Here is a 22,336-nt window from a genome sequence, read left to right as displayed (position 1 = left end):
TGGGCAAGAAATGTCTGAAAGAATCTAACATTGATTTCAGTGGGTCGTTTAAGGTTGTTTCATTTATAAATAGCAATTCTGAGGAAAGCTACCACAGCCACAGGGCTCTCTGTATGCCACACAAAGTGTCAAGACATCAAACTTTTTACTATGTTCAAAAACAAACATTTGTGTTTTAAAATTCATAGACAGAGCGACTATGATCTGCTGAATGATCGAAGGATCAAAAATGAGTCCTTAAAACGATTTGTATTGTTTGTTGATTTATGGCAATATCGGCTAACGGTGAATAAATATCACAGTGTTAGTGTGGGTTCAGTGAAACATCTTGGTCTACTTTATGGCTGATTAATTGGGAATGTACTCTAGTGACTGGCTGCTTTGAATCAAGCTTAAAGCTCTTGGCCACAGTTAATAATCATTAATAAAAATAGCTGCAACATTTGTATCATACCGTTGACATATTAAAAACATCCAAAGGAACAAAGGGTTGGTATCACTGTGGATGTGGTAGGATGATCATATCTGCATGTGGTATTCAACTATATCTGGTCAGCTGTATCAAATCCATGCCCATCAGCTGACCTCCATGACTCCTGCCATTACCGGAACCCGAAAATTACACCCTTTTTGTTTGACGAATGAAAGAACTGCAAGTCTAAATTCATGAGTTCTACTGCCAGTTGTACATTTATGGAAATTAATTTTAAATTCTGTGGTATGATTTGTGACTGAACATTTGCATTTCCCCCTCTTGCATTGTTCTTGTCTTATTAATTCAATTTTCCCAATTTGACTGAGTTTCGAGGCAAAGCATGGGGCTACTGCACTGTTCGGAAGTAATGCACTTACATGGCTGTTGTAACTCTCTGTGAGGTTTGGCACAATGACCTCAGTGTGTCCTTTCGTACCCATAGTTCCTGAATCTAGAAGAGGACACTGATTTGATACACATCGACTGTAAATTAAAAGATAGAGAGAGTCAAATGTTAACTAAATAAACAACAGTTGATCAGGTAAAGTTAGTGTAATTGTTAGAGACATAAATTACACTAATTCATACAAGCCAGACAAAACTTGCATCTAGCAGAATTTACACATAAGCAGGTAATTTATCCCGCTTAAATAAATCAAATTATTTTATATAAAAACTATAGCATTAATTGATGAGTAGAGTCTAATATTTCAGAAGATGGTAGTGAGCTGCCTTCTTGAATTACTGCAGTCCACATGGGGTTTGTACACCGACAGTGCTGCTAAGGAGGCAGCTCCAGGGTTTTGACCCAGCTACAGTGAAGGGTCAGCGATGTTCCACATCAGGATGATCAGTGGCTCGGAGAGGAACTTGTAGCTGGTAGTGACCTCACGCATCTGCTGCCCTTGTCCTTCTAGGTGTCAATATCTCAGTAATTACATTGTTGAGGTTTAATTGCATTTGCATAAAATAGTAACAACATAGAAAATAGGGAGTAGGAAATTTGGCCCTTTGAGCCTGCTCCACCATTCGACATGGCTATCCTCTATCTCAACAACAGACTCCCGTGCTCTCCCCAAAACCCTCAACACCTTTACAATCCAGAAATCTATCCATTTCCTTCTTAAATATATTCAGTGACTTGACCTCTCCTTCACATCCTTCTGTGGTATAGAATTCCGAAGGTTCACCACCACTCTGAAGAAGTTTCTCCTGATCTCAGTCCTCAATGGCCTAACCCATATGCTGAGACTGTGATCCCTTGCTCTAGACCTCCAGCCAGAAGAAACAATATTGCTGCATCCAGTCTGTCCAGCCCTGTCAGAATCTAATATGGTTCAATTAGATCCCCATATTCTTTGAAATTCCAATGAATATAAGCCCATTTGAGCCAATCACTCCTCATATGGCCAATCCTGCCATCCCAGGAATCAGTATGGTGAATCTCCACGGCATTCCCTCTGTATCCTTTCTTAGATAAGGAGACCAAAACTGCACACAATACTCCAGGTGTGGTCACACCAAGGCCCTGTACAGATGCAGTAAGACATCCTTGCTCCCAAGGGGCAGCACAGTGGTTAGCACTGCTGCCCCACAGCGCCAGGGACCCGGGTTCAATTCCAGCCTCGGGTGGCTGTCTGTGTGGAGTTTGAACTTCCTCCCAGTGTCTGCATGGGTTTCCGCCAGGTGCTCCGGTTTCCTCCAATAGTCCAAAGATGTGCAGGTTAAGTGGATTGGTCATGATAAATTGCCCCTTGGTGTCCAAAAAGACTAGGTAGGGTTACAGGGATAGGGTTGAGGTGTGAGCTTAAGGAGGGTGCTCTTTCCAAGTGTCAGTGCAGACTCGATGAGCCAAATGGCCTCCTTCTGCACTGTAAATTCTATGATTCTATGTACTCGAGTCCTCTTGCAATGAAATTCAACATACCAATTACCTTCCTAGCTACTTGCTATAAGTGCATGCTTGCTTTCAGTGTCTGGTGTACTAGGACACCCAGGTCCCTTTGTACGTCAACCTTTCCCAATCCATCACCATTTAAATTTTGCTCTGCCGTTCTGTTTCTCCATCCAAAATGGATAACTTCATATTTATCCCCATTATACTGCATCTGCCATGTATTTGCCCACTGACTCAACTTGTATAAATAACCTAGAAGTCTCTTAACATCCTCCTGACTACTCACATTCCCACCAAGTTTCTTGTTGTCATCAAACTTGGAATATTACTTTTGGTTCCCCCATCCAAATAATTGATCGATATTATGAATAACTGGTGCCCCCACTGAACCCTATGTGCCCCCACTAGTCACCGCTTGCCACTTTAAAAAGGACCCATTTATTCCTACTCTGTTTCCTGTCTGCTAACCAATTCTCAATCCATGTCAATATATTACCCCCAATCCCATATACTTAATTTTGCACAGATTCTCAATTTGCACCGAAAGCATAGAATCTTGGTCCCAAAAGATTGGCAAACCCACCCCTTCCCTGAATTCCCAAATAATATAGATACAATGTAGCTTATTCATTAACTATAAGCCAGTGATAAGGGTGCCAATCTTCAGTTCCTTTGGTTGTTATAAAAAGCAATTTCAAAATCTTAGGACATGTAAGCTCAGTTCATTTCACATAAAATTGCTTGATTATCAGTAAATCAATGCTAGTTGGGTGTCAAGTCTACTCGAAGACATTACCCTTTTTATCCTATCTACATTCATCCATTACCTGTCAACATATCTCCTTGCTTCTACGTTATCCAGTGCGGTGATCACAACATCTATATGGCCGTAAAAGCTATCACTATAAATGTTTTCTGTAGATGGACACACTTTGTTTAGATGAGAATCGATTTTTATCTGGGGATTAATCACCAAGGTGGCTGAAGCAGCTGTGTAGCTCTTTGGTTTCTGACAAGGAAACAAGAGGACACAGATTAATGTTATAAGGAAAGAACTGAACACACTGGTAAACTGACAGAAGGTTGATCACTACAGGACTGCAACTCCTTGATTGAGTTTAACCTCATAACTGCAGTGGAGCTAGAATCTCAATGTGCTGGGGACCTACTCTCCTCATTTCACAGGGGTTTTCAATGGCAGGGCAGGGTTACCATATCAACATTTATTGGACAGCCCCAACTACAGGCTGGGCAAAAAGATTCAAGCAGGCTGGGCAAAAAGATTCAAGCACAAGATGCTGCTCCCAACACTCATTAGGTGAGACCGCACCTGGAGAACTGTGTACAGTTTTAGTCGCCTTATCGAAGGAGGGGTATATGTGCATAGATGGAGTGCAAGGGAACCTCGCCAGATTAATCACTGGGATGGTAGGATTGTCAATTGAGGAAACTGAACCTGTATTCTCTGGAGTTTAGAAGAATGAGAGATGATCTTCTTGAAACACAAAATTCTTACAGGACAGATGTGGAATGGGTGGTTCCCCTGGCTTGTGAGTCCAGAACCAGGACACTGTCTTCAAATAACGACAGTAAGAAGTCTTACAACACCAGGTTAAAGTCCAACCAGAGTTCAAATAAGGAGCAGACCATTTAAGACTGAGGTGAGGATGAATTTCTTCACTCAAGGGTGAATCTTTGAAATTCTCTACCCCGGAGGGCTGTGGAAAATCAATCATTGACCATGTTCAAGATGGAAATCGATAGAGAATTCTGGATGCTAATGACATCAACAGATAATGAGGAAAAATGGCATAGAGGTAGATGATTATCAATGATCTGTCTGAATGGCAGAGCAGGCTGAAGGACCAAACTGCCAACTTCTATCTTCCTATTACAGAGAGGAAGTAGCTGCAAATTACATGGACAGTGGACATTAGACCTATTTTAAAAAGGACTGATTTCACTGGTGTCACCCACGCTCTGCTGATGCGTTTCAAGCAAAGTCTCAGGCCCAGACACCTCAATAGGCCCTCCCAACTGCCATCCCACAGTTGTAACTAGTATTTTTCCAGTATCCTAGTCGCTCAGCAGAGGAGGTCTGAACCCCTGTTGGTTTCTTAAAGTATGATTGGCAATTTCTGAAGGTCTTGAAAAGATGGTGGTATATTGCTTCTTGAACCACTGCTGTCCATGTGTTGTAGGAACACCCACAGTGTTGTTAGGAAGGGAGTTCCAGGATTTTGAGCCACGTTAAGATGGTGTGTGGCTGGGAGGAGAATTTGCAGGTGATGTTCCCATGCGTGTGCTGCCCTCGCCCTTCCAGGTGGTTGAGGTCACAGATTTGGAATGTGTTGTTGAATGAGCCTTGGTGAGTTGCTGCAGTGCATCTTGTTGATGGTACATACTGCTGCCACTGTGTGTCGGTGGTGGTGGTGGGGGGAGTAGATGTTGAAGGTGGTGGATGGGGTGCCAATCAAGCAGGTTGTTTTGCCCTAGATGGTGTTCAGCATTTTGTTGTTGGAGCTGCACTCATCCAGGCAAGCAGAGAGTAATCACACTCCTTGACTTGTGCCTTGTAGATGGTGGACAGGTTTTGGGGTGAGTTACTCTCCGCAGGATTCCCAGCCTCCGATCTGCTCTTATAGCCACAGTATTTGTATGGCTAGTGCAGTTCAGTTTCTGGTCAATGCTAACACCCTAGGATGTTAATGGTAGGGGATTCAGCGATGGCAATTACATTGATTGTTAACGGACTGATGGTTAGATTTGTTCTTGCTGGAGATGATCACTGCCTGGCACATGTGTGACACAAATGTAACTTGCCTCTTATCAAACCAAACTCAAATATTCTCCAGATCTTGCTTCAATTGGACACGTTATGCTTCAACATTTGAGGAGTTGTGAATGGTGCTCAATATTGTACAAATGTCCGTAACATCCTCACTTCTGAGCTTATGATGGAAGCAAGATCATTGGTGAAATAGATGAAGCATGTATGGGCCTAGGACACTATCCAAAGGAACTCCTGCAGCAATGTCCTGGGACGGAGATGATTAACCTCCAACAACCTTGAGGAAGCCTTCAGCCTTCCTCCACGTCTCCCTTCAAGCCAAGGCATTCTCTCTTTCCCACATCACTCCCACCTCTCTCCTTCCAGGGTGCCATCAATCCCATCAAGGGAAATCAAGCTATGGTCCACTGTCACTGATTATTCTTTTTTTTAAAATATTTTTTTCTTTCTTTTTTCCAATTACAGGGCAAATTAGCATGGCCAATCCACCTACCCTGAACATCTTTGGGTTATGGGGGTGAGGCCCACAAAAATACGGGGCAGAATGTGCGAACTCCACACAGACAGTGACCCGGAGGCGGGATTGGACTTGGGTCCTCAGCAGCATGATGCAGCAGTGCTAACCACTGTGCCACCGTGTCGCCCCGTCACTGATTATTCTTATTAGCTCTCAAGCAGGCTGCTTGTTTACCGTGTTGATAGGCAGAAAATTGATCTAAAAAGTGAATACGGTCCTGTCATTAAATTTTACAGGACAACCTGTGCAAGGTGACACAGTGGTTGCACTGCTGCCTCACAGCTTCAGGGACCCGGGTTCAATTCCGGCCTCGGGTACTGTCTGTGTGGAGTTTGCACTTTCTCCCCGTTTTTACATGGGTTTCCTCCGGGTGCACAGGTTTCCCCCCACAGTCCAAAGATGTGCAGGTTAGGTGGCTTGGCCTCGCTAAATTGCCCCTTAGTGTCCAATAGGTTAGGTGGGGTTACCAGGTTATGGGGCTAGAGTGGAGACAGGGGCTTATGTAGGGTGGTGCAGACTCGATAGGCTAAATGTCCTCCTCCTGCACTGTAAATTCTCTGCTTCTCAGCCTTGCAGGATTCTTGTCATTTTCAGCCTCCCTCACAACCTCCCCAAAAAGGAGGCCAGTATAATACAGGGAGATTATTCAGTTACCAAATTAATAAATGATTGTATGCAGGGATGTCCAACATTTTTGACTTCCAAGTCTGGCAGAGGTTGCACTGACCAGCTCCAGTTTGTTCATTATAATACCTGTATGTGGCGAGGTCTGAAGAGAAACTGTCTGTTTAGATTGGATTTTTCTATTAAATCAGGGTCTGTGATGGTTATCTGCAAGGGAAACACACCAAAGGTTAGGTTGTAAAATGAACATTGAACATGCCTGGATTAAATTAACTCTTTCCCCTCCCTCCTCCGCTGCAGACTGCAGTATGAACATGATACTGCTTCTCGGCCTTTTGGCTAAGATGAGCGTGAGGTCAGGTATAATGCCTGGATCTGGTATGTCTCTCTTGTGGGGACCATGAATTGGATTCAATTTGAATTGGTTTTTGGAGCAGGCAAGGAGCTGGATTAGGGATTTGCCCGTGTCCACACTCTTGAGCTCTGACTTTGTAACTCTGATAAAGTAATAAAAGAAACCATGAGTCTGATAAATCCAGTTGAAAAAAGTTCTGCAGTTAAGTAGTAACATCTAGGTATAATCAAGGGGCTAATTTTGTTTTCAAATGTCAACAATTATAATTTGGTTGACATTGTTTTCAGGCGTATCGAAACCTTAAGTGCAAATAGTACTCAATTCTCCAATACAATCTCATTTACAAGGTTATCCACAACCATGCGCAAACTCAAAACGACTCAGGGATAGTACTAGAGACAGGGAAGGAAAATTGTGGGCAAGCCAAATTTTAACGGTCAGGATCAATTAAAGGGAATTTTCATGAGTGCCTTGAAAGATTTCTCAACTCACCAGTGATATTTCCTACTGTGGAAGGTGTAGAAGATTAAACGGTTGCAGCCAAGGGAAAGGAAGGTGCAGTCATGTAACAATAGCCCAATACCTTGCAGAGGAATGGTCCTTCTCAATACATTTTCAGGCTGTGCTACAGATTTTACACCCAAGCCATCAGGTAGTTGAAAAATGGGGAGGTGCCTTCCCCTGTCCTTCCTACATGAAGGTTGGACAGGAGTGTCACACAGCTTTCAGATGTTCAACTGCCAGCCCCCAAATCTCTGGCCATCTAGTGGAAATGTGTGGATTTCCCAGACTCTTAATGTTCAATTGCTACCTCAAATTTGGAGAGTTATGTAAATTTGCTGAAATTCTCAAACTGACCACAAATGGGGAAAACTCTTTCTCATACTGTGTAATACAGATTCATTCCGTTCATCATATTTCGTGGATTGAAATTTGAGACATAACATTTAGCTGGTTAAATGTTTCATCAAATTGTGCAGAGGTTATTATACAATATAGTCAATTTGGCCCAAATGTCTACATCGTCATTTATATTCCACATCAGCACCCATTCCACATTCCTTATCCCATGCACCCATACTATTCCCTTTCTTTTAATTTGCTTCAACTACCTACCCTATTTTTAAATGTTGACAGGATTTCTACCTCAATCATTGGAGCTAGTAGCACATTCCACGGTCTCATAACCTCTTGTGCAAAATATTTCCTCCCATCATTAATCCCTTCGTCAGGGGTTTCTGCTAGGGTGGTGACTCTGCACCGAAGAACGATGTAAGGCCAACTCCACCTCCTCCTGCTAAAGGCTGTGCCTCACGCAGTTTAAAATGGTGCACAGAGCGCACCTAACTTGAACCCGAATGAACAGGGTCTTCCCGGGAGTGGAGGACAAATGTGAATGGTGCCAGGAATGCCTGGCCAACCACACCCACATGTTCTGGGCCTGCCTCAGACTTGTCGGGTTCTGGACAGCCTTCTTCGAGGCAATGTCCAAGGTTGTGGGGGTACGGGTGGAGCCGTGCCCGATAGCAACAGTCTTTGAGGTGTCAGACCAGCCAGAACTACATATGGGGAAAGAGGGCCGATGCCCTTGTCTTTGCTTCCTTAATCGCACGGAGAACCCTGCTCGGCTGATCAGCAGCGCCACTCATGGCTGCAGACTGGCAGACCAGTCGGAATTTCTCCACCTAGAGAAGATCAAAAGCACCATCCGAGGGTCGGACAAGGGCTTCCACAAAGCGTGGGGGCTATACATCAGCCTGTTCCAAGAATTGTTTGAAGCCAATAGCGAATAGGAAGGGAGGGGGAACCAATGAGGGAAAACAGGATCACACAGAACAGACAGGAACAAGGGGGAGGGAGGTGGGGGAGCAGCACGGAAGGAACCCAGGGAAATATCAGGAAGGGACACGGGAAAAGAGCGAGGTGGGATGGAGAGTCCCCTCTAACAAAGTCATAGAGGAAACAGCAACAAGCACAGAATAAAAGAAAGACTACAACATCCATGCTGGAAGAAGGGCCCAAGATGGAGCCCGATTAACAATAGGGGGAGGAGGGGGAAGGGCCGATGAAAGGGGAACATGTAAAATGTATATAGGATTCACCTCATTCTGTAAATATTATGTGTTTTACATGTTTAATTGTTAAACTGTTAAAATTGGAAACTGCTAATAAAAATATATACTTTTTAAAGTTTCTGCTTTGGGCTGCATCAATGACCCATGAACAAATTGTACTCCGAATTGTGCAAGTTTCGTAAAGTGAATAATTTTGTTCGAGATTCTGTTGCTACTTCCATTGCTACTCTCTGCCTTCTATAACCTAGCCTGTTCTGTATCCATCTTGCCAGGATCTCTGATCCTGTGTGACTTCACCTTTTGTACCAGTCTGCCATGAGGGACCTTGTCAAAGGCCTTACCCATGTAGACAACATCCACTGCCCTACCTGCATCAATCATCTTTATGCCTCCTCGAAAAACTCTATCAAGTTAGTGAGACACGACCTCCCCTACACAAAACCGTGCTGCCTCTCACTAATACGTCCATTTGCTTCCAAATGGGAGTAGATCCTGTCTCGAAGAAATCTCTCCAGTAATTTCCCTACCACTGACAGAAGGCTCACCGGCCTGTAGTTCCCTGGATTATCCTTGCTACCCTTCTTAAACAAAGGAACAACATTGGCTCCAGTCCTCCGGGACATCACCTGAAGTCAGTGAGGATCCAAAGATTTCTGTCAAGGCCTCAGCAATTTCCTCTCTTGCCTCCTTCCGTACTCTGGGGTAGATCCCATCAGGCCCTGGGGACTTATCCACCTTAATATTTTTCAAGACGCCCAACACCTCGTGTTTTTGGATCTCAATGTGACCCAGGCTATCTACACACCCTGCTCCAGACTCATCATCCACCAATTCCTTCTGCTTTGGTGCAGTGTATTCATTTAGTACCTCGCCCATTTCCTCTGGCTCCACACATAGATTCCCTCCCCTGTCCTTCAGTGGGCCAACCCTTTCCCTGGCTACCCTCTTGCTTTTTATGTATGTGTAAAAAGCCTTGGGATTGCTCAAGCACTGTATAATTCCTATGCCAACCAATGTCTCTACCACCTGCAACGTCCTTCATAGCCGCTATGCCAACGTAGTGTCAACTCATGAAAACCCATGCCTTCCACCACCACTTTTTCCTTACACCTATCGTGCCAACTTACTCAGAATATACCAGGGGTCGACCTTAGGACTCCACGCTGAGATTAAATAAAGTTCTTAAGTGCCTACTGATGGAATCATTATTTTAAACAACACTCATTGATTTTATTCTTCTTTTGTTAAATAAATTTAGAGTACGCAATTCTCTTTTTTTCCCCCAATTAAGGGGAAATTTAGCATGACTAATCCACCTACCCTGCATATCTTTGGGTTGTGGGGATGAGACCCAGGCAGACATGGGGAGAATGTGCGACGGATGGTGTAGGAGGGAGGGTTTCAGGTACGTGGATAATTGGAGCACATTCTGGGGAAGGTGGGACCTGTACAGACAGGGCAGTTTGCACCTTAACCAGAGGGGCACCAATATCCTGGGAGGGAAATTTGCTACGGCTCTTCGGGGGGGGGGGGGGGGGGGGTTAAACTAATTTGTCAGGGGGCTGGGAAAACGAGCTGGAGCCCAGAAGCCAGTGTTGAGAGTAGTGAGGTACTGAGGGGGGTATCAACATCGCAGGAGTGTGTTGGCAGACAGAAAGATGGGTTGAAGTGTGTCTACTTCAATGCAAGGAGCATCCGGAATAAGGTAGGTGAACTTGGAGCGTGGATTGGTACTTGGGACTACGATGTTGTGGCCATTATGGAGACATGGTTAGAACAGGGACAGGAATGGTTGTTGGAAGTTCCGGGGTATAGATGTTTCAGTAAGAGTAGGAAAGGTGGTGGAGGAGTAGCATTGTTAATCAAGGATAGTTTAACGGTTGCAGAAAGGCAGTTCGAAGGGGATCTGCCTACTGAGGTAATATGGGCCGAAGTTAGAAATAGGAAAGGTGCGGTCACATTAGGAGTTTTCTATAGGTCCCCAAATAGTAATAGAGATGTGGAGGAAGAAATTGCAAAACAGATTATGGATAGGTGTGGAGGTCTCAGGGTAGTTGGCATGGGTGACTTTAACTTTCCAAATATTGATTGGAACCTCTATAGGTCGAACAGTTAGGATGGGGCAGTTTTTGTACAGTGTGTGCAGGAGGGTTTCCTAACACAATATGTGGATAGGCCGACAAGAGGGGGGGCCACATTGGATTTGGTACTGGGTAATGAACCGGGTCAAGTGTTAGATTTGTTTGTGGGAGAGCACTTTGGAGATAGTGACCACAATTCGGTGTCTTTCACTATTGCAATGGGGAGGGATAGGGCCATACGGCAGGGCAAGGTTTATAATTGAGGGAGGAGTAATTATGATACGATTAGGCAAGAATTAGGGAGCATAAGATGGGAACAGAAACTGCCAGGGAAAGGCACAAATGAAAAGTGGAGCATGTTCAAGGAACAAATACTGCGTGTCCTTGATAGGTATGTCAGGCAGGGAGGAAATGGACGTGTGAGGGAACCATGTTCCACAAAAGAGGTTGAATGTCTTGTCAAGAGGAAAAAGGAAGAGTATGTAAGGATGAGAAAACAAGGTTCAGTTGGATCGCTTCAGGGTTACAAGGTAGCAAGGAATGAGCTATTTTTTAAAAAGGGCTTAGGAGAGCTAGGAGGGGGCATGAGAAGTCCTTGGTGGGTCAGATCAAGGAAAACCTCAAGGCTTTTTACTCTTATGTGAGAAATAAAAGAATGACCAGGGTGAGGGTAGGGCCAGTCAAGGACAGTAGTGGGAACTTGTGCATGGAGTCAGAAGAAATAGGAGAGACGTTGAATCAATACTTTTCTTCAGTTTTTGAGCATGAGAGTGCGATACAGGCGGGTTGGCTGGAGGAGGTAGATGTTCTGAGGAAGGATGTATTAGCAATTTTGAAAAGCCTGAGGGTCAACAAGTCCCTGGGCCAGATGGGATATATCCAAGGATTCTTTGGGAAGCAAGGGATGAGACTCCAGAGCCTTTGGCTTTAATCTTTGGGTCCTCACTGTCTACGGGGATAGTGCCAGAGGACTGGAGAGTGGCAAATGTTGTTCCTTTGTTCAAGAAAGAGAATAGGGATGACCCTGGTAATTATAGGCCAGTTAGTCTTACTTCGGGGTCGGTAAGTTAATGGAAAAGGTCCTGAAGGATAGGATTATGACCATTTGCAAAGATGCAGCTTAATCCGGCATAGTCAACACGGATTCGTGAAGGGGAGGTCTTTCCTCACAAATTTGATTGAATTCTTTGAGGCGGTAATTAAGTGTGTAGATGAAGGTAGAGCAGTTGATGTCGTATACATGGATTTTAGTAAGGCGTTTGATAAGGTTCCCCATGATCAGCTCAGGAAGAAAGTATGGAGGTGTGGGATAGAGGGAAATTTGGCCAATTGGATAAGTAACTGGCTATCACATAGAAGACAGAGGGTGGTGGTGGATGGAAAATTTTCAGACTGGAGACCAGTTACCAGCGGTGTACCACAGGGATCAGTGTTGGGTCCTCTGCTATTTGTGATTTTTATCAATGACTTGGAGGAGGGGGCTGAAGGGTGGGTCAGTAAATTTGCTGATGACACCAAGATTGGTGGAGTAGTGGATGAGGTGGAGGGCTGTTGTAGGCTGCAAAGGGACATTGATGGGATGTAGAGCTGGGACGAAAAATGGCAGATGGAGTTTAACCCTGTTAAGTGCGAGGTGATTCATTTTGGTAGAAAAAAATTTGAATGCGGATTACAGGGTCAACGGCAGGGTTCTGAGGAATGTGGAGGAACAGAGAGATCTTGGGGTTCATGTCCACAGATCTCTGAAGGTTGCCACTCAAGTGGATAGAGCCATGAAGAAGGCTTATAGTGTGTTAGCGTTTATTAACAGGGGGCTTGAGTTTAAGAGCTGTGGGGTTATGCTGCAACTATACATGACCCTGGTGAGACCACATTTGGAGTATTGTGTGCAGTTCTGGTCACCTCATTGTAGGAAGGATGTGGAATCATTGGAAAGGGTGCAAAGGAGAATTACCAGGATGCTGCCTGGTTTGCAGGATAGGTCTTATGAGGAAAGGTTGAGGGAGCTAGGATTTTTCTCTTTGGAGTGGAGGAGGATGAGAGGCGACTTAATAGAGGTTTATAAGATGATGACGGGGATAGATAGAGTGGACGTTCAGAGACTATTTCCTCGGGTGGATGTAGCTGTTACAAGGGGGCACAACTACAAGATTCAGGGTGGGAGATATAGGAGGGATATCCGAGGTAGGTTCTTAGAGAGTGGTTAGGGTGTGGAATGGACTGCCTGCTGTGATAGTGGAGTCGGACACTTTAGGAACTTTCAAGCGGTTATTGCATAGGCACGTGGAGCACACCAGAATGACAGGGAGTGGGATAGCTTGATCTTGGTTTCAGACAATGCTCGGCACAACATCGAGGGCCGAAGGGCCTGTTCTGTGCTGTTCTATGTTCTAACTCCACAATCGAACCCGGGTCCTCAGCGCCGTGAGGCAGCAGTGCTAACCACTGTGCTGCCGCACACTCATTGATAAAAACGTTCTGAAATGAAACTACTTTTGCATATAAAGTAATCATTACTAACCCTTCCACCATCGCCTTAATCATCCAACTGTTCGTATTTTGACTGGCTTACAAGACAATAGCAACATTTGATACAGCTACTACACCAATCAATTGGGGAAAAGATACGTACCATTCCTCTTTCATGACCCGTGCTAACACCAAGCAAAGCAAAGTTCTTAAGCATTTCACAGCCAATTGCACCACATCCAACCTGAAAGGAAACAGCAAGTTTTTTTTATTTTATACATAAGGATCCCACATGTGGTGAATTTAAACAATTGTACAATTGACATTAAACAATTGTAACATCATGTCTTACAAGCACAATTCAAAAATTAATTGGGAACACATGCATTTTTGAATCAATCACGTCCATTTAGAACCCATTGCCCACATTTCAGGCATACAAAATTGGGATTAAAAAAATTAAATGTGTTTGCCTAAAATTGTCATTGGCAAATACATGAATTATTATACGAAGTGTTAGTTTTCACCTCGTTGGCACATTTTTCCATTAATAAGGCTTAAATTATCAAAGTGTCAAAGCTGCAATTTAGCTTTAAGAACATGTGGGCCCTTTGAGAGCGAACTGAAATTATAAAAAAATTATAACTAACATAAAAAAAATACTGAAATTATCGAGGGCAGCACGGTAGCATTGTGGATAGCACAAATGCTTCACAGCTCCAGGGTCCCAGGTTCGATTCCGGCTTGGGTCACTGTCTGTGCGGAGTCTGCACATCCTCCCCGTGTGTGCGTGGGTTTCCTCCGGGTGCTCTGGTTTCCTCCCACAGTCCAAAGATGTGCAGGTTAGGTGGATTGGCCATGATAAATTGCCCTCAGTGTCCAAAATTGCCCTTAGTGTTGGGTGGGGTTACTGGGTTATGGGGATAGGGTGGAGGTGTTGACCTTGGGTAGGGTGCTCTTTCCAAGAGCTGGTGCAGACTCGATGGGCTGAATGGCCTCCTTCTGCACTGTAAATTCTATGATTCTATGATAACTAGGTCACTCCATGAAAACCCATGCCTTCTACCACCACTCTTCTTACACCTGTACAGATACAGTAAGACATCCTTGCTCCTGAGGGGCGGAATGGTGGCACAGCGGTTAGCACTGCTGTCTCAGTGCCAGGGCTCTGGTTCAATTCCCGGCTTGGGTCACTGTCTGTGTGGAGTTTGCATGTTCTCCCCGTGCCTGCGTGGGTTTCTTCCGGGTGCTCCGGTTTCCTCCCACAGTCCAAAGATATGCAGGTTAGGTGGATTAGATAGAGAATAGATAGAGAAATACAGCACAGAACAGGCCCTTCGGCCCACGATGTTGCGCCGAACTTTTGTCCTAGGTTAATCATAGAATTTTGGACAATTTGTCATGGCCAATCCACCCAACCTGCACATCTTTGGACTGTGGGAGGAAACCGGAGTACCCGGAGGAAACCCACGCAGTCACGGGGAGGATGTGCAGACTCCACACAGACAGTGACCCAAGTCGAAATCGAACTTGGGACCCTGGAGCTGTGAAGCAATTGTGCTATCCACAATGCTACCGTGCTGCCCTTAAGAAGTTAACCTACACTCCCTTATTCTACCCTAATCCAAGTACCTATCCAATAGCCGTTTGAAGGTCCATAAATTTTCCGACTCAACTACTACCACAGGCAGTGCATTCCATGCCCCCACTACTCTCTGGGTAAAGAACCTACCTCTGACATCCCCTCTATATCTTCCACCATTTATCTTAAATTTATGTCCCCTTGTAATGGTGTGTTCCACCCGGGGAAAAAGTCTCTGACTATCTACTCTATCTATTCCCCTGATCATCTTATAAACCTCTATCAAGTCGCCCCTCATCCTTCTCCGTTCCAATGAGAAAAGGCCCAGCACCCTCAATCTTTCCTCGTATGACCTACTCTCCATTCCAGGCAACATCCTGGTAAATCTCCTCTGCACCTTTTCCAAAGCTTCCACATCCTTCCTAAAATGAGGTGACCAGAACTGCACACAGTACTCCAAATGTGGCCTGACCAAGGTTTTGTACAGCTGCATCATCACCTCACGGCTCTTAAATTCAATCCCTCTGCTAATGAACGCTAGCACACCATAGGCCTTCTTCACAGCTCTATCCACTCGAGTGGCAACTTTCAAAGAACAATGAACATAGACCCCAAGATCTCTCTGCTCCTCCACATTGCCAAGAACCCTACCATTAACCCTGTATTCCGCATTCAGATTTGTCCTTCCAAAATGGACAGCCTCACACTTGTCAGGGTTAAACTCCATCTGCCACTTCTCAGCCCAGCTCTGCATTCTATCTATGTCTCTTTGAAGCCGACAACAGCCCTCCTCACTATCCACAACTCCACCAATCTTCGTATCATCTGCAAATTTACTGACCCACCCTTCAACTCCCTCATCCAAGTCGTTAATGAAAATCACAAACAGCAGAGGACCCAGAACTGATCCCTGCGGTACGCCACTGATAACTGGGCTCCAGGCTGAATATTTGCCATCCACCACAACTCTCTGTCTTCTATCGGTTAGCCAGTTTGTTATCCAACTGGCCAAATTTCCCACTATCCCATGCCTCCTTACTTTCTGCATAAGCCTACCATGGGGAACCTTATCAAATGCCTTACTAAAATCCATGTACACTACATCCACTGCTTTACCTTCATCCACATGCTTGGTCACCTCCTCAAAGAATTCAATAAGACTTGTAAGGCAAGACCTACCCCTCACAAATCCGTGCTGACTATCCCTAATCAAGCAATGCCTTTCCAGATGCTCAGAAATCCTATCCCTCAGTACCCTTTCCATTACTTTGCCTACCACCGAAGTAAGACTAACTGGCCTGTAATTCCCAGGGTTATCCCTATTCCCTTTTTTGAACAGGGGCACGACATTCGCCACTCTCCAATCCTCTGGTACCACCCCTGTTGACAGCGAGGACGAAAAGATCATTGCCAACGGCTCTGCAATTTCATTTCTTGCTTCCCATAGAATCCTTGGATATATCCCGTCAGGCCCGGGGGACTTGTCTATCCTCAAGTTTTTCAAAACGCGCAACACATCTTCCTTCCTGACAAGTATCTCCTCAAGCTTATCAGTCTGCTTCACGCTGTCCTCTCCAACAATATGGCCCCTCTCATTTGTAAATACTGAAGAAAAATACTTGTTCAAGACCTCTCCTATCTCTTCAGACTCAATACACAATCTCCCGCTACTGTCCTTAATCGGACCTACTCTCACTCTAGTCATTCTCATATTTCTCACGTATGTGTAAAAGGCCTTGGGGTTTTCCTTGATCCTACCCGCCAAAGATTTTTCATGCCCTCTCTTAGCTCTCCTAATCCCTTTCTTCAGTTCCCTCCTGGCTATCTTGTATCCCTCCAGCGCCCTGTCTGAACCTTGTTTCTTCAGCCTTACATAAGTCTCCTTCTTCCTCTTAACAAGACATTCAACCTCTCTTGTCAACCATGGTTCCCTCACTCGACCATCTCTTCCCTGCCTGACAGGGACATACATATCAAAGACACGCAGTACCTGATCCTTGAACAAGTTCCACATTTCACTTGTGTCCTTCCCTGACAGCCTATGTTCCCAACTTCTGCACTTCAATTCTTGTCTGACAGCATTGTATTTACCCTTCCCCCATTGGCTATGATAAATTGCCCAAGTGTCCAAAAAAATTAGGTGAGTTTGCTAAAGATTAGCAAACGTGACGCCACTGTTTAAAAAAGGAGGTAGGCAGAAAGCAGGAAATTATAGGCCAGTGAGCTTAACTTCGGTAGTAGGGAAGATGCTGGAATCTATCATCAAGGAAGAAATTGCGAGGCATCTGGATAGAAATTGTCCCATTGGGCAGACGCAGCATGGGTTCGTAAAGGGCAGGTCATGCCTAACTAATTTAGTGGAATTTTTTGAGGACATTACCAGTGCAGTAGATAACGGGGAGCCGATGGATGTGGTATATCTGGATTTCCAGAAAGCCTTTGACAAGGTGCCACACAAAAGGTTGCTGCATAAGATAAAGATGCATGGCATTAAGGGTAAAGTAGTAGCATGGATAGAGGATTGGTTAATTAATAGAAAGCAAAGAGTTGGGATAAATGGGTGTTTCTCTGGTTGGCAATCAGTAGCTAGTGGTGTCCCTCAGGGATCCGTGTTGGGCCCACAATTGTTCACAATTTACATAGATGATTTGGAGTTGGGGACCAAGGGCAATGTGTCCAAGTTTGCGGATGACACTAAGATGAGTGGTAAAGCGAAAAGTGCAGAGGATACTGGAAGTCTGCAGAGGGATTTGGATAGGTTAAGTGAATGGGCTAGGGTCTGGCAGATGGAATACAATGTTGACAAATGTGAGGTTATCCATTTTGGTAGGAATAACAGCAAACGGGATTATTATTTAAACGATAAAATATTAAAGCATGCCGCTGTTCAGAGAGACTTGGGTGTGCTAGTGCATGAGTCACAGAAGGTTGGTTTACAAGTGCAACAGGTGATTAAGAAGGCAAATGGAATTTTGTCCTTCATTGCTAGAGGGATGGAGTTTAAGACTAGGGAGGTTATGTTGCAATTGTATAAGGTGTTAGTGCGGCAACACCTGGAGTATTGTGTTCAGTTTTGGTCTCCTTACTTGAGAAAGGACGTACTGGCGCTGGAGGGTGTGCAGAGGAGATTCATTAGGTTAATCCCAGAGCTGAAGGGGTTGGATTATGAGGAGAGGTTGAGTAGACTGGGACTGTACTCATTGGAATTTAGAAGGATGAGGGGGGATCTTATAGAAACATTTAAAATTATGAAGGGAATAGATAGGATAGATTGGGCAGGTTGTTTCCACTGGCGGGTGACAGCAGAACTAGGGGACATAGCCTCAAAATAAGGGGAAGTAGATTTAGGACTGAGTTTAGGAGGAACTTCTTCACCCAAAGGGTTGTGAATCAAAGGAATTCCTTGCCCAGTGAAGCAGTTGAGGCTCCTTCATTACATGTTTTTAAGGTAAAGATAGATAGTTTTTTTGAAGAATAAAGGGATTAAGGGTTATGGTGTTCGGGCCGGAAAGTGGAGCTGAGTCCACAAAAGATCAGCCATGATCTAATTGAATGGCGGAGCAGGCTCGAGGGGCCAGATGGCCTACTCCTGCTCCTAGTTCTTATGTACTGGGTTACAGGGATAGGGTGGAGGTGTGGACTTAAGTAGGATGCTCTTTCCAAGGGCTGGTGCAGACTAGATGGGCCGAATGGCCTCCTTCTGCACTGTAAAAGAATGTGAAATGTTAAGTATCAATCATTATTGTCCAATAAATCTTGTTGGCTTGCACTCTAACTTAGTGATTGTCCTTTTTGCCAATATGGTTATTTCTCGAAAATAATTTTCTTACTCTGGGGTTTAATATAGAGTCCAAATCCCTACAAAATGGTAAAGCTAATCAGAGTAAAGTAACACATACAGACCACAATTTAGAGAATCTACAAACACTAACATAATTGTAATGGTTACACATCAAAAAACAATTTGGATGAATTGAATTCTTAGTTCACTGGAAATAGATGTTGGTTCCAAACAGGAAGCATGAAGCTCTGATAGTACTTTTAGTTTATGGAACTGATTGAACGTACTCCAAGCTTTGCTTTAACACCTTGGGAGGTGCACTGTAGAATCTCCCTCACGAGAGAGCCTAGATAGTAAATATTTTCCAGTTGTTCTGGGGCTGTCCGACTCCCAAACCATGGGTAAAGTCAGTCCTAATATCTCAATCTATTCAGGCGCACAAAGCCCGTTTTTACTGGATTGCAGCTATGTTAGCAGTCAGGCACAGCTTCCTGATCTGAGACACGGTTATGAAATATATCCCAAATGAAACTATTGTGCATAAAATGTGTGCAATGTGGAGACAGCCTGAATTTTGCAGTAATAAGAAATAATGAAATCATCAATGTTCACTGTCATTACTCCTCAAACTGAGTGTAACTTTTGGAATCTGCATGTACATTAAACACAAAAGTCCAAACGTTGCCTTCAATGATTCTAAGCTTCTCTAGTCTAGAGGATGTGCTCATGGTCCCCCCAAAAGAATGCAATCAATGAGAAACTTTTGAAATGAGACAGAATTTCCACTCTTATACTGTTAGCTTGCTATAAAACCCCTAGAGTCTCAGCAATCATATCCATAAAACTATAATCGATTGTTGTAAAAACCCAAATGGTTCACTGATGTCCTTTATGGGAGGAAACCTGCCATCCTTAACTGGTCTTGTCCACATGCGACCCCAGACCCACAGCAGTATGGTTGACTCTTAACTGCTCTCTATACTGGCACAGCAAGCCATTAGTTTCAAGGGAACAACAATGAGATGAGCAACAAATGCTGGCTTTGCTATTTCCCACGAAAAGATTAAAAAAAACACTTTCAGAATTAAAGAGATAAAGAGGTAAACACTTACTATGAAAACATTGAGGTTGCTGAGTTTTTGACACATGGATTCTCCAATACACGCACGTAGAGCATCATATCGATCACCTCTGTATGAAAACAGATTATGTATGAAAACACAGATTATATATAATTACTATGCACTAACTCCAGAAACAGGGAAATACCGTAATTCTTTTTTTTAAAATTTAAAGTACCCAATTATTTTTTCCAATTAAGGCCAATCTACCTATCCTGCACATCTTTTGGGTTGCGGGGGTGAAACCCACGCAGACACGGGGAGAATGTGCAAACTCCACACGGACAGTGACCCAGGGCCGGGATTCGAACCCGGGTCCTCAGCGCCATAGGCAGCAATGCTAACCACTGTGCCACCGTGCTGCCCGAAATACAGTAATTCTAATGGGAAGCAGGTACATTCCAGGAAGTGAAAAACTACAACAAATAAAAAGAATGTTTTAACTGCAACCTTAAATAGAACAAACAGAAAAAGGATGGGAAAGGGAACAAAGAAGAGCTTGCGTTTATAAAGCACAGTTTACGATTTCAGGACATCCCACAGCACCTGACAATGAGGCACCTTTTTGAACCATAATCACTACTGTAATGTAGCAAACACTACTGCCAATTTGAAAACAGAAAGTCTCAAAATAGCAGTGAAGAAATAATCCGATTTAGTAATGTTGGTTGATAGCTAGCTACACCAAGTAGAATTCCCTTGCTTTTCTTCAAATAATGCCTCTGGGTCAGTTACATCCACCCGAGGGAACAGATGTGGTCTCAGGTTAAAGTTTCATCCACAGGAGGAGATCTGATAGTGCAACACAAACCTTAGTGCTCTACTGAAGGAAGGACTAGATTTTGTGTTCAGAACTCTAAAATGGGACATAAACCCACAAGTTTCTGATTCAGAGATGAGAATGCGATCCCTGAACCAAGGCTGGCACTTATTAGGTACATTGTGTAAGAAGCAGCTGCATTCGGTCAGCTTTCAGGTATTAAGATTTTCAAACCTTCTTTCATGGGATGTGGGCTTCGCAGGCAAGGCCGGCTTGTTGCCCATCCCTAATTACCCTTGAACTGAATGGCATTTTAAGAATCAACGGTGTTGCTGTGGATCTGGAGTCACATGTAGGCCAGACCACGCAAGGACGCAGATTTCCTTCCCTAAAGGACATTAGCGAACCAGATGGGTTTTTACGATAATCAACAATGGTTTCATGATCATCATTAGACCTTAATTTCAGATTTTTTTGTTGAATTCAAATTTCACCATCTGCTGTGGCAGGTTCAAACCCAAGTCACCACAGCATTACACTGGGTGTCTGGATTACTAGCCCAGTGACATTACCACTACTCTACCGACTCCCCCCAGGCAGATCACAGACTGATTAACTGCAAGTGACAATTCAAGTATGGGTAGTTCAGCTTTGCAGTTTTATATTTAATCATTCTGCTACAGGCAACAAGCCCTGAACATAAAATCCCCCAAACATGGTCTCCAGCCATAGTACCTTCTAATGGTTAACAGGAGGTTTAATCACAACATTATATGGCAAGATTCAATCTTCACTCATCATTCCCTGTGAGTCAGTAATTTTGAAAAAACAAGGTTGAACACGAGATAGGAAAAAATTGCCATGAATCTGGTTCCAATCTTCCAGCATTCAGCAGCGACTTGTTATCTCGGTTCCATTAATTCAGGTGACAGGTGAACTTTAGTTGTCCTCCAGGAAGACATACAGGGATACATTTTCTCATTTGCTCAACTTACACACAAGATCTTTCTCACCTTGGTTGGAACTGTTCAATTCTAGTATCTTCAAGAGCCTGAAGAATCTCCACCACATCAAAATATAACTAAAAACAAAAGAAAGATACTGTTCTGTAAAGTAAGAAAATTCCTTAAAATTCTTTGAAAAAATACTCTTGAATTTAAACTCACCCATTGGTGAAGAGGAGAAAATTTGCCTGTTAGGGCCTTCAGGACCTCCTGGCTGATGATTCCACCAAACGCAGCAGTAAGAGGGGCCAAACATCCTCTTGCTGTCTTTGAAAGCCACTTAACAATCTCTTGATTTACAACAGCCTGTAATACACAAGAATTCATGCAGGCAACAAATAAATATATTCATGCTAACTTTTCCAAATATTAAGACATTGGAGTAAAAGCGATGTTGGGGATTTGAAATAAAGCAGAAAGTGCTGGAAAAACTCAACAGGTCTAGCAGCATCTGTGGAAAGAGAAACAAAACTAACGTTTGAGTTAAATGTGACTCTTTTTCAGAGCCACTTAAATTTGGCAAAAAGATCAGGTTCAATTTTACTTTGTCTAAGCATTAGCTGGGTAACAAGGCCGGTCTGTTGCTTGACAGGGCTAAATCGCTGGCTTTGAAAACAGACCAAGCAGGCCAGCAGCACGGTTCGATTCCCGTACCGGCCTCCCCGAACAGGCGCCGGAATGTGGCAACTAGGGGCTTTTCACAGTAACTTAATTTGAAGCCTACTCGTGACAATAAGCGATTTTCATTTCATTTATTTCACGAGATGTAGGCGTTGCTGACTAGGTCAGCATTTATTGCCCATC

The 22,336-nt window shown here is 44.0% G+C and overlaps 1 protein-coding gene across 1 annotated transcript in view; it reads right to left on the bottom strand.

Moving 5' to 3' along the window:
• The window catches only part of uba6 (ubiquitin like modifier activating enzyme 6), a 201,878-nt gene that overhangs the window by 50,696 nt on the left and 128,846 nt on the right, over nt 1–22,336 (bottom strand). Inside the window, exons 14-20 of the mRNA XM_038804447.1 lie at nt 21,695–21,838; nt 21,542–21,609; nt 19,760–19,838; nt 13,448–13,528; nt 6,434–6,511; nt 3,200–3,381; nt 853–958 (exon numbers count right to left, since the gene is read on the bottom strand). Coding sequence (XP_038660375.1) covers nt 853–958; nt 3,200–3,381; nt 6,434–6,511; nt 13,448–13,528; nt 19,760–19,838; nt 21,542–21,609; nt 21,695–21,838 — 738 coding nt within the window. The remainder of the gene's footprint in view (nt 1–852; nt 959–3,199; nt 3,382–6,433; nt 6,512–13,447; nt 13,529–19,759; nt 19,839–21,541; nt 21,610–21,694; nt 21,839–22,336) is intronic.

This window comes from Scyliorhinus canicula, chromosome 8 (assembly GCF_902713615.1).
Source record: "Scyliorhinus canicula chromosome 8, sScyCan1.1, whole genome shotgun sequence".
Lineage (NCBI taxonomy): Eukaryota > Metazoa > Chordata > Chondrichthyes > Carcharhiniformes > Scyliorhinidae > Scyliorhinus > Scyliorhinus canicula.
The sequence above is the reverse complement of the archived record's forward strand: the minus strand, read 5'-3'. Positions and strand labels throughout refer to the sequence as shown.